We start from the raw sequence: 19,896 nt of genomic DNA, 5'->3' as shown, positions 1-19,896 counted from the left end.
ACGCGGTCACAGGGAGAACATACAAACTCCGTACAGACAGCGCCCGTAGGCAGGATCGAACCCGGGTCTCTTGCGCTGGAAACTTGACCCTTAGAACTAATTGTTTAAGAAGGAACTGCTGATGCTGGAAAATCGAAGAGACAAAAGGATTTCGACCCGAAACATTGCCCATTTCGTTCGCTCCATAGATGCTGCCTCACCCGCTGAGTTTCTCCAGCATGTTTGTCTACCTTAGAACTAATTGTTAATTTTATTCTCCACACTCATTTAGCACAAGCACAAATTTCCTCCTTTATTTTTTGTGGTCCTTTCTTGTCCCTCGATACCCTCTTGTTTTTTTTAAATCGATATTATTTTTTTCTTTCTTTAATCCAACTCGCATTGGTGGCCCCTTTTTGGCCTTTCTACTCGACCACTTTTCTTTACTCCTTTCTTTATATTCCTCCAAGGCGCTGTCAGTGGGAATGTACAAACTCCCTGCAAACCCGTCTGCAGCAGAGCAGCGGCGTAAACCCGAGACCTTCAGTGTAAAGCAAGTGCTCTGGTATTTCCCGTGTGAAGCGGCGTTAGCTGCCTGCGGGGAGCGGCCTAAACCTGAGCGCCGCATCGTAACCGGGGTCCGGGCCGATGGAGGCGCGGCAGCGGCGGGCCCTGCGGCGGCTGCGGGGTGAGCTGGCGGAGCAGCTGCGGCTGGAGGTGCCGCTACAGTACCTGTACCAGGAGGGGGTGGTGAACCGCAGTCTGCTGGAGGAGCTGGAGGCCGAGCCCGTGGCCGCCCGCCGCAACCTCAAGCTGCTCGACTACCTGCCGGGCCGCGGGCCGCGGGCCTTCGCTGCCTTCGTCCACTCCCTCAGGGATGAGGCCCCGTGGCTCAGCCGCCGGCTGGAGGAGGAGGAGGCGCGGGAGGACGAGGACGACGAGCCGCCGGCAGGTGAGATGCTCCATCGCCGCAGGCCCGGCGTCGCCATCGCGGCCCCTCGACCCGGTATCCGGGCTGGTGTCCTCCCCTCACAACGACCCTCACAACGACCCTCACACTCCCACAGTGACCCCCACTCCCCTCACAACGACCCACAGTGACCCCACTCCCCTCACAACGACCCACACACTCCCACAGTGACCCCCACTCCCCTCACAACGACCCACAGTGACCCCCACTCCCCTCACAACGACCCCACTACAATATAATGTACCCCACTCCTCTCACCACGACCCACACACCCCTATAGTGACCCCCACCCTTCACAACGACCCCACTCCCACATCTGAAGAAGGGTCTCGACCCGAAACGTTGCCTATTTCCTTCACTCCATAGATGCTGCCTCACCCGCTGAGTTTCTCCAGCATTTTTGTCTACCTCCCACTCCCACACAATGTCCCTCACCCCCTCACAACGACCCCACTCCCACATAATGTTCCACACCACCCTCTCGACGACCCCACACTCACAGTGACCACCGCCCCCTCACAATGACCCCCACCCCCTCACAATGACCCCACACACACATAATGCCTCCCCCACCCCAACATAGTCTCCCACCCCCTCACCACAACCCCCACCCTCTCACCACGACCCCCACCCCATCACAATGCCCCCCCACCCATGGTATACAGGCTGGTGTCAGCCTCCACCCCCTCGCAAAGACTCCCACATAGTGTCCCCACTCCCTCACAGTGACCCCACCACGACCCATACAATGTCCCTCACCTTTACACAATGTTCCACCCGCCCCCACAATGACCCGGTATCCGACCCTGCTGTCAGCCCCACTCCCCTCACAACAACCTCCCACCCCCACAATGGCCCTCGCCCCCGTATCCGACCCATGTCAGCCCCCCAACCCTCACAATGACCCCCACCCTCACAATGACCCCACCCTCACAATGACCCCACCCCAGTGCCAGTCAGCAAAAAGATTATGTATGATTATTATCATGCCGTGCACAGACACAGGATTAAGTGTATAAAGCATAGTGTAATTAAAGTCCGATTGAGTCAGGGGAGAGGGGTAGTAGAGGTATGAAAAGGTACAGAACAAAGGAAATGTACAGGGGTAGCATGGTGGCGCAGCAATAGCGTTGTTGCCTTGCAGCGCCAGAGATCCAAGTTTGTGCCTGACTACGGGTGCTGTCTGTACGGAGTTTGTACGTTCTCCCTGTGACCTGCATGGGTTTTCTCCGAGATCTTTGGTTTCCTCCAAAGACGGCAGGTTTGTAGGTTAATTGGCTTAGTATAAATGTAAATTGTCCCTAGTGTGTGTAGGATAGTCTTAATGTGCGGGGATCGCTTATCGGCGTGGACTCGGTGGGCAGAAGGACCTGTTTCCGTGTTGTATCTCTAAACTAAACTAAATCACAGCTGGCACCGATGACTCAATAAAAGTGAAGCACACAATGGTCCATTGTTAGTGTGATCCATTGAGTCCTGTCTGCCTTTGATATTTTGTGATCACTTTGCCTTCCCAATATCCTTCTTAAGCATCACTGCTTTGAAAGATGATGGTGGGTGATACAGTTCTCTGGGAGTAGAGAAGTGGCATTATTGGAAAGCATGGCAGTTTCCACATGTACATGGCCATCAGCTCTGCATCCACCCCTTCCCTCTACTGTGTTTCTGAAGGGTCAGTTCAATGTCACCTGAAATCTAGTGATTGAGCGAAGTCGTAGTCTGACTAAATGTGCGGCAGTCCTAAGACTTTGTCCACAATTCCACATAAGCTCAATCCTTGGGAGAGTGGGCAAAGAAGTAGCAGATGGAATACAGAATAGCAAAGTGTGGAGTCATGCATTTTGGTAGGAGGAATAAAGGAGTAGACTATTTTCTAAATGGGAAGGGAATCCAGAAATTAGAGGTGCCAAGAGACTTGGGAGCGCTGGTGCAGGATTCCCAAAAAGTTAACTTGCAAGTCGAATCAGTAGTAAGGAAAGCAAATGCATTTATATCGAGTTCAAAACTTCTGAGAATGCCACGTAGCTTTGTGAATGTTCAGTCTGGCAACTGACCATTTTTTGGTCATTAATGTTAACCTGATGACTCAGCAGATGATGGTAAATATGAATTATAAATGAGCATCAAAATATGAATGCTACCGATTTCAATGTAATTGCATTTTCAAGTGGATGGTTTTGGTGTAGTTTTATTATAGACATGTGTACCAAGGTGCCATCCGGATAAATTAGGATGCAACTCTTTACCTTGATCATAACCAAATCTATCTGATTTTGCTGAAGAAATATCCCAGACTGAACCAAAGATATAAGAATTTGAGGTCCTAGAACACCCGCCTTGATTTGGCATTGATCATGCCCATCAATGTCAGATAGTTCCATCTACTGGAAGCTTGGGGAAGTGCGTGTGAATACCGCCTGTGAACAATAAATTAACAGTGGTACACAAAATTGCTGGAGGAACTCAGCGGGTGCAGCAGCATCTATGGAGCGAAGGAAATAGGCGACGTTTCGGGCCGAAACCCTTCTTCAGAACCTATTCTGAATAGAAAAATTAACAGTGTTGGAAGCAAAGATCCTATAGCAAGCTCCGCTATAGGATCTTTGGCTGGAAGAACTGAGCTGCTCAGACAGCCTCTGTGGAGATACGCGTTAATGCGTCAGGTCAGTGATCTTTAATCAATTTAGCAAAGTTGTAAATTGTAAATGTTTTAATTTCAGGAAATGTGGAGAGGACAGAGTAAAGTCTTTATTGCGCTGGAGACTGAATGATAGATAATTGTACTAGTTTGGTGAGGGTGATCAGGGCTTCTTAATCTGAGTAGATATACGTAGAAGGAGATGTATGAAAACAAAGCTGAGAGGAAAGAAATGCTGGTATTTTAAGTATAAAACAATGCAGTTTCTGGAAATCTGAAATAAAAGAATATGGAAAATTCTTGTGGTGGCAGGCAGCATCTATGGAGAGTGAAAAATGGCAGAGGTTCAGCAAAATTGTCCATTTCAGATTTGCATGAAAGGCTGGTTATCTGAAATTAGTAAATTCAATATTGTCTTTAGACTTCAGAGATACAGTGCGGAAACAGGCCCTTCGGCCCACCAAGTCTGCGTTGACCGGCAGTCCCTGTATGCCAGCACTATCCTACACATTAGGGATAATTTACAATTTTACCAAAGCCAATTAACCTACAATCTTTAGAGAATGGGAGGAAGCTGGAGCACCTGGAGAAAACCCACATGGCCAGAGGGAGAACGTACAAACTCCATACAGACAGCATCAAGAGTCAGGATCAAACCCGGGCACTGTAAGGCAGCAACTCGAGTGCTGCACCACTGTGCCGCCCTTTTTAATATTAGTGTAGTCCCTAACATATGCACAGTGCACACCTGTTGGATTTATGCAGAGTAAGCAGTTTAAGATGCCTGTGTATTTGGTGATTTCACACCAGCACCACTATCAATGCACCAGATGATGCCCTGTGGCCTGTGCACAGCTACTGGCCTAAGATGGAAGATGGAATTCTGCTCCTCAAGCTTATGTTGGGTCTCAATGGATCAGCTTACGACATCAAAATTAAGGTATCAGAATGAAATTAGGATGGAAAATTCAAGTGACAAACATTGGAAGCTCATGGTTAACCCAGCAGACTGAATGTTTTGGAAAGCTTTCACACCATTTGTTTTGCTAATGTAGGGGAGACCACGCAGAGCACCCTCCCTTCCATTGACTCCATTTACACCTCACGCCACCAGCATTATCAAGGATGAGTTGCACCCGGACCACTCCCTCTTCTCCCCCCCCTCCCATCGAGCAAGAGGTATAGAATGTGAACACGCACACCTCCAGATTCAGGGACAATTTCTTCCCAGCTGATATCAGGCAACTGCAACATCCTACCAACAACTACCGAGCAGTCCTGAACTACTATCTACCTTATTCGAGACCCATTGTCTATCCGCTGACTGGCTAGTACCCAACAAAAGCTTTTCACTGTATCTCGGTACATGTGACAAACTAGACACAAACATTGTGAACCTCAAATGCAGTAACAGCAGTTTGACCTGGACTGAGTGCTTGGTGCTCGGATGGTGGGAAGGGAAAAGACAAATGGCCAGATGATGCTTCAGAGAACAAGGGATTGTTTCATATGATAATTGGTGTACATTATGATATCAATATGCTATTATGATATAGAGTAGCACGGTGACGCAGAGGTAGAGTTGCTGCCTTGCAGCGCCGACGACCCAGGTTCGATCCTGACGGCGGGTACTGTTTGTACAGAGTTTGTACGTTTTCCCCGTGACCTGCATGGGTTTTCTCCGGGTGCTCCAATTTCCTCCCACACTCTAAAAACGTAGAGGTTTGTAGGATAATCGGCGTGGTACATTTTTAAATTGTCCCGTGTGTGTAGGATAGTGCTAGTGTCTGCGAACGAATGGGTGGTCGGCGTGGACCTGGTGGGCCGAAGTTAAACAGTGGTCCCCTTCTGCCATCTGAAATAGAAGTAAAACATTTCCTTTTCCCTGGTGTCCAAAGACAATATTTATCTCTGAACAAGCATCAGTAAATTAGATGATTTGGTCATGAATCACATTGAAGATTACGGGCTTTTCTGTGTGCTTTGGCTGCTGCTATTCTTTAGGCATCTCCACAGGGTCTCTAGAACATGCATTACACTATATACTACTATATACACTACATGCATAATTTTGATTGCTATTGGTTTATTATGGTTATGTGTACTGAGATATCGTGAAAAACATTTACTTTGAACTTTAGAGATACAGCGCGGAATAGGGCCCCTTGACCCACCGAGTCCGCGCCGACCAGCGATCCCTATACACGAGCACTATCCTATGCACATTATAGGTATGTTGCAAAGCCTACCTGAAGCGTCGTTGAAAATCTGCTGCTGCCCGTGTGCGCGATTTTGGCGCCGTTTAGAGGGGGGCGGGTTTAAAACGCGATTTTCTCTAGGCTGTTCAAATCGAAGATGTTCAGCCTAGTTAATTATTAACGAAAAATCGCTGGAAGACCCCGTCGCAAAAGCTATTATTAGTTTTAAAGGCCTCGTATAATAGTTATAGTAGTTTAAAAATCAATCTCTAAACCCGCGACCGCCAGCAACCGCAGGGTCTCATAAAGCAAATATCTGAAGTTAGGCTGTATATTTTTACATTAAAAAGGGCTTCTAAAGATCCCTTTATACAAAGTTTAATATTGCGAGTAGCTCAATTTGGGCCCATTATATCGCGCAGTATTTTTCTCGGCATTTGGGGCACAAATCTACCGCAATGTGAACGTTCTAAACCAGCGCGTTCCACAGGGACCCACTGGAAAGCTGATTTAAAATGGGCATTTATTTACAGCAATTGAACACTGAATTCCTTCCATTTGGTCTATAAATTAATGCAAATGAGATTTAAAAATCATGTTTTATTGTGAATTATTTGTGAATATTATTTGGAGATTTAGGCTATTTAAAAATGTTAATCATTTATTAAGAAATGGATAGATGTTTAGATCTAGTAATTGAAGTCTGAAATTAGCTACAATTAGGTAACTAACTAATTATATGCTTTAATTTCAGGTCATCCAAGTAAGATTATTTTATATTTGTTTCAGAATGCTTCAATCTAAGATAACTGAAAATTTCATTCAGTTCTCTTAATTTTTAAGAAAGTTATGGGCTTTTGACTGTTCACGATCACAGCTTTTTTGTTATGTCCATAGAAAATCAATAGGGAACAAGATGCTCATTTCCGAGTATGAAAATGGCCATAACTTTTTAAATACTTGAGATATGAAAGTGAATTAGGTGTCAAATTAAACTTATTTTTATGCTTTATCTGATGGGATAAATTACAGACTTGATTTTTAAAATCTCAAAATTTTGTAACATTGCTACACATTAGGGACAATTTTACCGACGCCAGTTAACCTACAAACCTGCACGTCTGGAATGTGGAAGGAAACCGGAGCACCCGCAGGAAACCTATGCGGTCACAGGGAGAACGTACAAACTCCATACGGACAGCACTAGTCAGGACCGAACCCGTGTCTCTGCTGCTGAAATGCAGCAACTCTACCTCTGCGCCACTGTTTGCATGCAATACAAAATCATGCCATATACGAGCACAATCAAGCCATACAAGTACAACAAGCACAACAACAAAATACCAAGAGTGCAGAATATTGTGTTACAGCTAGAAAGTGCAGATTTAAAAAAAAATGCAAGGCCTGCAATGGGGTCTGGAAATCGAGACTATACCTTTAGCTTATGAGACGACCGTTCAGTGGTGCGATAACAGCGGGGAAGCGACTGTTCCTGAATCTAGGGTTACTGCTTGCAAGCTCTTGTATCTTCTGCCTGTCGGGAGAGGGGAGAAGAAGAAATGACCGGAGTGTAAATGATCTCTGATTATGTTGGCTGATTTCACACGGCAGTGTGAATATTTCATTCTAGATAGCCTTGTTTGTGACGATCTGGTGACCTCACCGTTGTTCGGTATCAACAATAACTTGATAGTTTGTTGGATCTCGATGATAGCGATAACTTATGGAATTAATTTTGAAGTATTTATGCAGTGTGCAATGAGGATATAACAAAGGTTTTTGAAACCCCCGATCAAGCAAATCTCTACCACACATTTTGCATTTCTTTAAGTAATCCATACAGGTGCACAACCTTTTATCCGAAAGCCTTGGGACCAGACACTTTTCGTAATTCGGAAATTTTCGGCTTTCGGAATTGAAGATTTTTAGCGTAGATTTTAACGGCTGGCTCAGTGGTAGAGTGCTCAGCTCATATCCGCAAGGTCGCGAGTTTGCGCCTCGATCCCGGCAGTTACTCGATCGCGAGTTTAAGTCTTCAATGTAGTTTTTTCTTGCAGAATAGGAGAGAATAGGGAGGGTTAGGCTGGGATCATTCTCTGCGAGATGATCTTAGTGCGGGAGACAAATGTAGGAGAGGTGTACTGACTGGGCAAAACTTTGGAAGTGATTGCCCACCATTCTCAAAAGCCGCTGTGTCTCCCTGTCCCTGGGATAGCAGGGGGCGATCAAACAGCACAATACCCCCCTCCCCCTCCAACTCCAGAGGAATCCGCTCCCCGATGGGCCGCTACGGCGACAAGTGGCAGTTCGCCCACAGCCCGAGCTGCGCCACCCCAAGAACAAGACGTACCTTGCACACCATCAGCTTCTGCCCCTACGGGGTGCGTGTTCCTCTGGAGTTGGAGCGGGACTGGGCTGGAGTTGCTGATCTGGAATCTCCGTGCTTGCAGTGGGCCTGGGGGTCGGTGTCCCGATGAGGGGGCGCAGCTCGGGCTGTGGGCAAACTGCCACTTGTCGCCGTAGCGGCCCATCGGGGAGCGGCTTCTGGTGGTCCTGACGTCTCTCAGCTCCTGTCCAGGGGGGTGGCCGGAGACATCAGGACCAACAGGTACCCGCTCCCCGATGAGCCTCTACAGCGACAAGTGGCAGTTCGCCCACAGCTCGAGCTGCGCCTCCTCATCCGCAACCCGGGTTCCTCTGGAGTTGGAGCGGGGCTGGGCTAGAGTTGCTGCTGGCTGTGAGTCTCTGGGATCTCCGTGCTTGCAGTCGGTGTCCCGTTGGTCCTGACATCTCCGGCCACCCCCCTGGACTGCAGCTGAGACTGGGAACTGTACCGCCCTTGCCCCCTCCCTCTGCAACTGCAAACAACCCCACAGTTCCCTGTCTCAGCTCCTGTACAGGGGGGTGGCCGGAGACGTCACAGCCCGAGCTGCGCCCCCTCATCCGCAACCCCAAGAACAAGACTCACCTTGCACACCATCAGCTTCTGTCCCTACGGGGAGCGTGTTCCTATGGAGTTGGAACGGGGCTGGGCTGTGGGTCTCTGGGATCTCCGTGCTTGCAGTGGGCCTGGGGGTCGGTGTCCCGTTGGTCCTGACGTCTCCGGTGACTGCCACTGACCTGCTGGCATCGCCGACGTTAAGACAGTGCAAAGCCCCTGCGCCGGTGCAATGGGCGGGGAGCTGGAGAGGGGAGGGAAGGGGTCACACACATGGCTGGAAAGCAGAGTGGTGTAGGTGGGGTGAAACTGAAGGGAGCGACAATCTGCTGCTGCCTGCCCGCTGAGTTAAAAAGTTTCCGCGCAAGACTCACGATACACTGTGTATCGTGAGTCTACCGTGGGAACTTTTTAACTCAGCGGGCAGGCAGCAGCAGATTGTCAATTATTAACCCTCCCGCGCTATATACCCTCACCTTCTCTTTTATGAATGGGGATTTAGTTCCCCTTTCTTCGCGGACCGACCGGAGGTTCCGCTGTCACCTCTGCGGGCCGCCCTCGGTGAACGTCTTCAAGGACCTTTCTTCAAGGACCGAAAAAATGTCCGCTATTCGGAGCTTTTCGTTATTTGGAACTTCGGATAAAAGGTTGTGCACCTGTATTACATTTGGCTTATCTTTCTCATGGGGTCATAGAGTGAAACAATGTGGAAACGGGCCCTAAGGCCCAACTTGCCCACACTGACCAGCATGACCCAGCTACACTAGTCCCACCTGCCTGAATTGGCCCATATCCCTCCAAACATGTCCTATCCATGTACCTCAGTAACTGTTTCTTAAATGTTGCGATAGTCTCTGCCTCAACTACCTGCTCTGGCAGCTCTTTCCCTACACCCACCACCCTTTGTGTGAAATAGTTACCACTCAGATTCCTATTAAATCTTTTTCCCCTTCACCTGTAAACTGTGTCCTCTGGTCCTCGATTCCCTTACTCTGGGCAAGAGACTCTCCATCTGCATGAACAAATAATTCAAGCACCAGGTTCAGGACCACTTCAGGACCTGTCACTTCCCACAATATTCTCATTCGGTCCATATTCTCCATCTATCCATGGATATTTTTAAGGCGGAAATAGATAGATTGGTTATTGTGGGTGTCAGCGGTTGTGGGGAGAAAGCAGGAGAATGGGGCTGAGAGGGAAAGATAGATCAGCCATGATTGGTGGTGTAGACTTGATGGCTTAATTCTGCTCCTATAACTTATGAATTTATGAAATACCCTGTCGTTTTGGAGATTACGCCGGTCTAGCCCTGTAGACTGAGCTAAAGCCTTCAACTGACTGCAAAAGAAAGTGGAATGAATTCCATCTGTAATTACAGCTTGCAAGTCAAATGGTCAGGTCACATCTGCCTCACTCCAGAATCGTTGAGAGTTTTGGAACTGTGTCATCAAAGAAACACGCCAAGAGATAGAGATCAGGACTGGAAGTGCGAGTGAATATAAGCAAAGCTGGAATAGTTATTTACAAGTGTTCTTTTTATGAAGTGTAGTGTAAATATCTGCACTGTAATAACTAGGCATTGGGGAACAAATGCCTGAGGAATGTAGTGGTTGGCCTCTGGATGGAAACACTGCCTTGTGGCAAGGCCCTTTGCAAATGTTTGTTGGAACTTAATGTTTTATGCTTTCAAGGAGTGGTTGCCATGGGAGATCTCCAGCTTGGCAAGCAACAGGTATTGTATGTTTCTTTTCTGGGTGTAGGCCCAAGAAGCAGGGTACCTTTTCTGTACCTTTTCATACCTCTACTACCCCTCTCCCCACGACACAGCATTAATAATGCCCTCATGAAAGGGAAGTGTGTTCCTGATGTGGCCCAGCTTGGTCTAGAATGCTGATTAAGAACCTTCTGTCCTCAGGAGCACTGATTTCTTGGCCATTTAAGAGAACATTTCAGGAGAAAATGACCTGTTTGTAGGTAAACGTTGCCAGTTTTAAACGTTTTATTAGTTTGATAGCTCATCATTACAACAAGCAGTTCAGACTATAGAAGGCCGACCCTCACATCAAGGACAAAAGCAGATACAAGAAATCGGAATTAAAAAAAAGAAAATCCTGGAATTCCTCAGCAGGTCAGGCAGCGTCTGTGGAGAGAAGCAGGGATTCACCATTTTCTGTTGATGAACTTCCATCATTAACGAGGAAAAATGACAAAATAACAGACTTTAAGGCATATCTTTAAGCCTGTGTAAGAAGAAACTGCAGATGCTGGTTTACGCCGAAGATAGACACAAAATGCTGGAGGAACTCAGGAGGTAAGGCAGCATCTCTGGAGAAAAAGAATAGGTGACTTCTTAGGTTGAGACCCTTCTGATTGAGAGTCAGGGGAGAGGAATACTAGAGATATCTTTCTGCCTGGTTACCTCTATTTTTCCCAGAAGAAAGCTCAGTAACCTGAAATTTCTACTCTGTTTTTCCCTCAACAGCCACTGGCTGACATTGTGGTGAAAGATAGGCCGAGAAAATCTGTTTCTTGTTTGATTTGTGACTTGCACCCAGTTGGTCAAGGTGAGCATTGTAAACTGCAATGCTTTGTTTGGGTGTTTTAATCTATTGAAGCATATTGTTAGCATTGCTGGATGTGAAGCAATTTGAACACTTCACTATGAATTTGCTACTTTTGTGAGTAAATAACCTGCAGGTTCAATACCAATATTATCCATTGTTCAGTGCATTGGAACTGTGGACTGATCTGACTACTGTTGCACATGGATCACCAGCCAAGGGATCACCAGCCAGCACATGGTCTCTGGTCATCTTGGACCTTCTTACCATTGGACCAAGGGTGTGGGTGTTTTCCATTCATGTGGTAACTGGTGTACACTGCCCAATCCCAGTTTGAAAACGTGATGTTCAGGGTTGTCGCATCCCATCATCGACCAATGTGAACACTGCTCTGCTATCTCAGCCTGGGAGCTTGTACGCTTCCACACTGACACACCACCTCCCTGAGTATTCAGGTCAGGCAGGTGACGGCTGAAGACCAAGGCGGCGAATACGCCTTCTTTTGGGAAGAGTAAAGACAAAACAGAATGAAATCTTTATGGTGCAACCTCTGACATCAAGAATGATCTAGTCCAGCATCTCAGCAACTCTCTCAGGCAAAACCAGCACACAACACTTATCAGTGCTTGCATCCTAAGCCTCGAAGCTAAGGAGATGGCCAAGGAAGACTTCTACTCTGATCTTCCACTTGAGCCCAGCGCCGGTAATGAGGTTGAGCCCAGGAGTGCTCATTTCTCTGGGAGAAAGACAGACCCACCTGAGCCCAGCCTCCATACCAGGGTTGCAACAAACACAATACTCTGGAAGGCATGACTGGCAAGGAGGGAGTAGGTGATGTCCTCCTATTTTCAGTGTGTTCGGAGGATGGTCTTGTCATAACAACTCTCAGAGAGCCAAAGTCAAAGACCGCATGCTGACATCCTCAATCCATGGTCAGGTACCCATTAGAACGCATCATCATTCGACTGGGTGACCACAAAGATGATCACCTCACCTGCACCGTAAATGGCACCAATGACTGCTGGACCAACCACCATCGAATCTGTTCTGCCATCAACATTGACTTCATGCAAAAAACAATGTTTTGTTTAGTTTAGAGATGCAGCACGGAATCAGGCCCTTTGTCCGCACCGACCAGCAATCCCCGCACACTAACACTATCCTACACACACTAGGGACAATTTATAATGATACCAAACCAATTAGCCTACAAACCTGTGTGTCTCTGGCGTGTATTAAGAAACCGGAGATCCCGGAGAACGAAACAGATGGTGGGTGGAAAGAGTGCAGAGGGTATGGCTGCTCGCTCGTAACCAAGATGTGTACATGGATACTTCAGTGCTGTCAAAGTCCAAATAGCAGAGCCCATCTTCCTGGGAGCCAGGAACAGAAGGAAGCAGTATCTGCTGGAATAAACACTTTGAAGACCACAACATTGACTCCTCTCCACGGCGGGTTATACTGTGCTTTCTCACTGCTGTCGCAGATGGCAAGGTAAGGCAAAATGTTAACGGGGAGACAGCAAGGCCTACGTTCTGAAACTTGCTGATGATTTGATAGCTGATGGAGAAGAACTTCAGTTGCAAATCTTCAATCTCATTTCTTCGATCTGGGAAGAGGACATGCCAGGGATCTTGGGGAGATGGTGCCATCATGAGCATCTTCAACACTCTGCAACCGACAGAAGAGTCGCCCTGCTGTCTACCACTGGGAAAGCCATCACCAGGATCCTCCTCAACTATGTCCTGCCAAACCTCCTTCACCCAAAGTGGTGAAGTAGGTAGTTGAGGCAGGTACTATTGCAATGTTTAAAAAACATTTAGACAGGAACATGCATAGGACAGATTGAGAGGGATATAGGCCAAATGCCGGCAGGTGGGACTAGTGCAGATGGGACATGTTTGTCGGTGTGGGCTACTTGAGCCAAAGGGTCTGTCTCTACACCGTATGACTGAAAAGCTTAAATTCGTTCATCAAATAACAGCCTGAATTCAGTCCACTTTTTTGCACGGTGATCATAATCTTGACTGTGCCACAACTCTGAGGAGGATATAGGGAGCAGCACCAGCTAATGTACACAACCCGATTAAAAGCTTGAGGGATTTTGGAATATGCTCATATTTAGTTGCCCTCGGGACTTCATCTTCCTACATATGCCATGTGGTTCATGGTCTCAACCAACAGACTCCATCTCAGTGCAGTCCCATGTACAGTAAGGTTGCTCGATCATCCCAATGCTTTTCTCAATCTTTCGTGCTGCAATATGTAACCTCACTCCAACAAACTCCCCACTGAAGTGTAGCTAATGTATAGGCCTAATGAAAAATTGTGCTGGATAAGATCAGCAGGTCAGGCAGCATCTGGGGAGGGAATGGACAGGCCACATTTCGGGTCAGGACCTTTCTTGAGTTTGAAGAAGGATCCAGACTCAACGCAACCTTTCCATTCCCTCCCCAGATGCTCCCCGTCCCACTGAGTTCCTCCAGCATTTTGTGCATTGCACAAGATTCCAGCATCTGCAGTTGCTTGTGCCTGAGAAACTGTTCAATTTGTGCTGCCATCACTCCTAAACCAAGGTCACTCTAACCTCAGTCATCAAACTGCAGTACACAGATGACACTGGCAAATGCACATTCAAAGGCTAGGCTGTGATTTATTGTGGAATTATTCTCTGAAGCATATGGGAAATTGGCTTACACCAAACACCCATAAATCACAGGCCCTCGAACAGTTAGTCGGGTCAGTTCAGTTTAGTTTATTGTCATGTGTACCGAGGTACAGCGAGAAGCTTTTGTTGCGTACTAACCAGTAATCGTGGTAGGATGATTCAGTTGCCTGATAACAGATAGGAGGAAACTGTCCCTGTATCTGGTGGTGTGCATTTTCACACTTCTATATACCTTTTGCCCGAAGGGAGAGGGAAGAAGAGGGAGTGATCAAGGTACGACTCGTCCTTGATTATGCTGTTGGCCTTTCTGAGGCAGCGTGAGGTGTAAATGGAGTCAGTGGAAGGGAGGTTGGTTTGTGTGATGGTCTGGGCTTTGTCCAAAATTTGCTGCAATTTCTTGGATGGAACTGTTCCCAAACCAAGCTGTGAAGCATCCCGATAAAATGCTTTCTATGGCGCATCTGTAGAAGTTGGTGAGAGTTGTTGGGGACATGCCGAACTTGCGAAGCCTTCTAAAGAAATAGAGGTGTTGGTGTGCTTTCTTGGCCGTTGCTTCAATATGGGTGGTCCAGGAGAAGTTGTTGGTGATATTGACTCCTCAGAATTTGATGATTTTAACCATCTCTACATTGGCGCCGTCAATGCAAACTGGATTGTTGGATCCCAGTGTACACCAGGGCCCTTTGACAAAATGCCTCCTGGGAAATGCACCTCATTCCTATATCTCAGGAGCTGCCTCTCCACAAAGATGGACATTTATGAGAACATTTACCATCGTCATCAGTGTCGTTGGATAGCCTTCTGCAACAGTAGGAAGGAATAGGTTTGAAGATCAGGATCCAAAACCTGGCATAAAGCTCATGGTCTACTGGGTAGCTGTGATTCCTACTCTCCATTCTGCTCCTGTCGTGGGACTCCCTTCAGCAGATGCCTTCAAAAAAAACGGGGGGAGCGGGGGGCGGTTCATGGTTAAAGAGCTATACAGCATGGAAAACAGGCCCTTCAGCCCCTTCATCCTGCTAGCCAACCTGCCCAATTAAGCTGGTTTCATTTGGCTGCACTGGCCCAAATCTCTATAAACCGTTTCTATCTATGTTTCTGTCTGTGTGTCTTTAAAATGCCTTATTTATTCTTGCCTCTACAACTTCCTCTGGAGTTGTAGATGACCTTCAGTATCCATTTTCAACCAACTTTAGTGTTACCTGTCAATTTACTAAGTCTGCTGCCTTCATTCACATCCAAATCATGAATACAATTACTGGAAGAATGTGACCTGACATAAAAACCTATGACAGGTCTCTAGTCTGGGGAAAAACAACCCTCTACCATAACTCTCTGTTTCTGTCATCAAGCTAATTTTGTTTTCAATTGGCCAGTTTGTCTTGGATTCCATGTGATCTAACCTTCAATATCAGTCTACCATGTGTATCTTGCCAAAGGTCTTGTTAATATACCGTATCCTATATTCTGATCAATGATGTGTGTCAGACACCTTCTTCACCACCATGTCACCCTGTGTTGCTGCTTTCATGAAACTATGTGTTCCCTGCATTCCTGTGTCTCTATTCTGAAGAGTGGTGCCACTATAGTTCTATCCACCAAATCTTCCAATTCAACTGGCAAGGTAAACAAGCCAAGGCCAACTCTGAGCGAAGAGTAGCTGCGGGTCAACACTCAATGGTTAGATGGTGTTTGCAGATTTGTGACATATATTGGATTGTGGTTTCCAAGGAATTACAGGATGCCTCACACATGAGCTAATTCTTGAGAGAATATGGAAGGAAAAGAATGGAAGAATATTTGTGAAGGGTTATGATGGGCACGGCACAAAATGACTTCGGAGATTAGTTTGGTTAATAGTTACAGCATGGAAACAGGCCCTTCAGCCAACCGTGTCTGCACTGACCAGCAATCCCTGCATATTAACACTACCTTACACACACAAGGAACAGTTTTACATTTATACCAAGCCAATTAACCTACAAACCTGTACGCCTTTAGAGTGTGCGAGGAAAACGAAGATCTTGGAGAAATCTCACGCAGGTCACAGGGAGAACATACAAACTGTACAGACAATCCCCCATAGTCAGTATTGAACCTGGGTCTCTGGCGCTGTAAGGCAGCAACTCTACCGCAGCGCCACCGTGCTGCCCAACGGGTTAAGCAAGTGAGTGGGCTCAGCACCACAGTCATCTTGCAGCCTCTGAGTTAAGGGTCTGACAATAGACAATAGGTGCAGGAGTAGGCCATTCGGCCCTTCGAGCCAGCACCGCCATTCAATATGATCATGGCTGATCATCCACAATCAGTATCCCGTTCCAGCCTTCTCCCCATATCTCCTGACTCCGTTATCTTTAAGAGATGGCAATATACGAAATGGCAAACAAGTTGGCCTTGTCTGGGAACATATTGACTAATTTTCTCATTTAGTCACCATTTCTCACCCTTTCTGTAAGCCTGCGTCTGTAGAAGGGCTTGAAGACGTTCAAATCGTCTTCTATCCATGTCTTCCAGGGATGCCTGGCCCGCTGAGATACTTCAGCAGTTTGTGTTTTTTTAGTATTGTCTGCTGTAGTTACAGTTACAATTAATCTCTGATACAAGATGCAAAACAATCTACACTGTCTAGACTTGCAAATAAAAGCCTAATTGGAGAAGCACATTCATCTCCTTCCAGTTTAACATAAAAACACATCTCCCTCATATCAAAATGAACTTCATCTGGGTCATCTAACACTACCACTGATTCATTGCGCGGTTGTGAAAACTCTCTTGGCAAGTGGAACGGTAAACATAAAATACATCGTTAATTGTTGCTGCACATTCCTGGACATTTTATGTGCTCTGGGGAGCAGTGAAAGTTTCCACTCCAATAAGTACATTTTGGGCCTTATTTTCTTATTTTCCGTAGTGGTGGAGAAATGAACGAACGTGAGGCAGCACAGTAGAGAGAGAGAATGCCAGCAGTCGCATCAAGCTCTGGCTGGACAGTGCGCAGATCTGTGCTTCATCCTTAGAAAGTATCTGTAAATCTCGGAAGGATACAGTAAATATTCCCCATGATTAAAAGTATTAGGGGTGGCACGGTGGCGCAGCGGTAGAGTTGCTGTCTTACAGTGCCAGGGACCTGGGTTCGATCCTGACTATGTTTGTCTGTTCTCCCCGTGACCGCCTGGGTTTTCTTCGGGTGCTCCGGTTTCCTCCCACACTCCAAAGACATCTAGTTTTCAATAAAATGGTAAATTGTCCCAATTTAGGATAGTGCTGGTGAATGGGGTGATCGCTGGTCGGCGCGGACTCAGTGGGCTGAAGTGCCTGTTTCCGCGCTGCATCTCTAAAGTCTAAAGGTGACGAGATCAGTTACATTCTCAAGCCTGTTGGCAATTGAGTGCAATTGAAGTGTTTAAGAACTTGGTAGGAAATGGGGGAACTATATACTCTGTTAGGAAAGTCAAGAACAAGGCATGAGTAAGCTTAGAATTGGAGCCAAGCTATTGTGGGGAGATAACCAGTAAGCAGTTCCCCGTGCTCTGTTACTGGGAATCCCCTCCCTCAAACTGCTGAGGCTGGGGGTCGGATTAAAATATCAGCACTGGAATGGGAAGGTTTTAAGGCAGGTGTTGTTGTTGAATTGAATGATTGAGCTGCCTGGTGGTGGTAAGATAATGTGACTTCAGCAACTCTCTGTGGTCTTCCTCTCATCAATCTGCAGAGCATCAACTGAGGTCAGATTAATGCTGAGTTTTCCTCTCGTACTGAGAATCCCTCCTCGCCATATAGCGAAGATAGACACAGAGTGCTGGAGTAACTCAGCAGGACAGGCAGCATCCATGGAGGGAAGGAATGGGTGACGTTTCAGGTCGAGACCCTTCTTCAGACAGAGTCAGGGGAGTGGGAGGGGTGAGGGTTGGATATAGAGATAAGGAAGTGTCAGGTGTGTTAACGAGACATCAAAGGGGGTGGTGATCAAGGAAAATGTAGAATAGATCATTGTTAGGTAGGAGAAGGTAACAGATAAAATGTAATCGGGGACAATCAGACTCTTCCTACACTCTCCATATAGCGGATTGGCTCTGAAGACTGGAGAGTGGAGGAGGAGAGAGTCGCTGGTAGTGACAGATGCGATGAGTGGGCCGGTAGTAGAGGGACTGGGGTGTTGCCTCCAGCGCCTTCGAGGTCGGCTGCAGGAGGTTCCCTGCAGTTGACCTGGATCGGGGATGCTCCAGTACTTCCAGCACCTGGGCCCCACTTTAGACTTGTTTTTCTTTGTAAACGGCGCCAAAATATGGCGACCTGTGCACACGAGACAATAATTAACTATTGAACTATATTGAGCTGCACAGGAAAGCTACAGTGTCACTCAGTACCTCTGTCTCTTTCTTCCAGATGATGTGCTGTCAACCATCTCGGACCATGTCTTGAATTGCGTGCCCACCGACAAGCAGTTAAATCATCTCTCTGGCCAAATGGGAACAGAATGGGAGCAGGTTGTGATGGACCTGGGACTGAGGAGTTCAGACGTCTACCGATGTAAAATGAACCACCAGTACAACGTGCAGGCACAGATCTTGGCATCATTTATCGTGTGGAAGCAACGGCTGGGAAAACAAGCTACATTGCGGAACCTGTGTACCAGTCTTACTTCAGCAGATGTGGACCCCACAGTAATAAAGGATGCATTTCAGTAAACAGTCGGGGCTGGGTTACTTGACATTAGAGAAATCAACATTCATATAGCTGGGTTGTAAGCTGCCCAAGCAAAATATGTTCCTGTAATTTGCGTGTGGCCTCACTCTGACAGTGGAGGACGCCCAGGGCAGAAAGGTGAGGATGGGAACAGGAACGGGAGTTAATATATTTGGCAACCAAGAGATCGCGTAGGCCAAGGCGGAATGAGCATGTGTTCAGCGAAACGATGGCCAAGTCCGCGCTTGGTCTCGCTGATATAGAACAGTCCATACTGGGAACACCAGATACTGTAGATGAGGTTGGAGGAGGTGCAGGTAAATCTCTGCCTCACCTGAAAGGACTGTCGGGGTCCCTAGATGAATTCGAGGCAAGAAGCAGAGGACAGTGAACAGTGTTGGCTGGTGCTTTGCTTTGGTCTCCTCTCATATATTCAGAAACTTTTAAAACAGTAAAAAGTAAAAGTATATAATGAATATTTAGTCAGAGAGTGGTTACTCGGGAATTAATTGCCACAGACGACTGTGGAGGCCAAGACAATCGTTATTTGTAAGGCAGAGATAGATGTGTGATTAGTGTGGGTGTCGGGGGTTATGGGGAGAAGACAGGAGAATGGGGTTGAGTGGAGAAGATAGATCAGTCATGATTGAATGGCGGAGTAGACTTGATGGGCCGAATGGCCTAATTCTGTTCCTATCACTCATGAATATTAAAATTATTAAAATACTATAATGAGAAAGGTAAAGTCCCCAGTTTAATGCTTGGCTTTATCAAACTCTGCCTTTAGACTCCCATTGAATTCCATAACTCCAGTACACATGGGAATGGCAAATTGTCAAATTGCCTGCCTGCCCACTGACATTATAAACCTTCAATGTCATCAAACCCTGGGCACCTTCCTCAACCTGTAAAATGTATGCAATATGTGAGAACTGCCAGGAAATGTCCTCCTTGTAACTCTGCAGTAAACTGCAACTCTACGGATAATCGAAGAAACAAGGGAGTTACTTTGAGATAGTAAATGGTACAGAATATCGGTGAAGTCTTTAGATTTAAATTCTGTTTTAAGCATTTTGGTGACTTGTAATTGTATAAAAGTACAAATAAACAAAGATATATTATTCAAGTTTGGAAGTGTGGCATGTATTCATGAGCAATGTTTAGCCAGAGCTCGAAGCATAATTTTGGGTTTAGATTTATTATTGTCATGTGTACATTGAAAAGTTTAGTTTTTCTTGCTATCCTAACAGATCAGATA

At 46.7% G+C, this 19,896-nt stretch overlaps 1 protein-coding gene across 1 annotated transcript; it reads left to right on the top strand.

Moving 5' to 3' along the window:
* Positions 1-369: 369 nt before the first annotated feature.
* On the top strand, positions 370-18,652 carry LOC116970504 (death domain-containing protein CRADD-like). Its single transcript, XM_033017148.1, has 2 exons — positions 370-931; positions 18,339-18,652. The coding sequence occupies exons 1-2, from the start codon at positions 628-630 to the stop codon at positions 18,638-18,640; spliced, it is 606 nt and encodes a 201-aa protein (XP_032873039.1). The 5' UTR covers positions 370-627; the 3' UTR covers positions 18,641-18,652.
* Positions 18,653-19,896: the final 1,244 nt, after the last annotated feature.

The sequence above is a fragment of the Amblyraja radiata genome, unplaced genomic scaffold, assembly GCF_010909765.2.
Source record: "Amblyraja radiata isolate CabotCenter1 unplaced genomic scaffold, sAmbRad1.1.pri scaffold_960_ctg1, whole genome shotgun sequence".
Taxonomy (NCBI): domain Eukaryota; kingdom Metazoa; phylum Chordata; class Chondrichthyes; order Rajiformes; family Rajidae; genus Amblyraja; species Amblyraja radiata.
The sequence above is the reverse complement of the archived record's forward strand: the minus strand, read 5'-3'. Positions and strand labels throughout refer to the sequence as shown.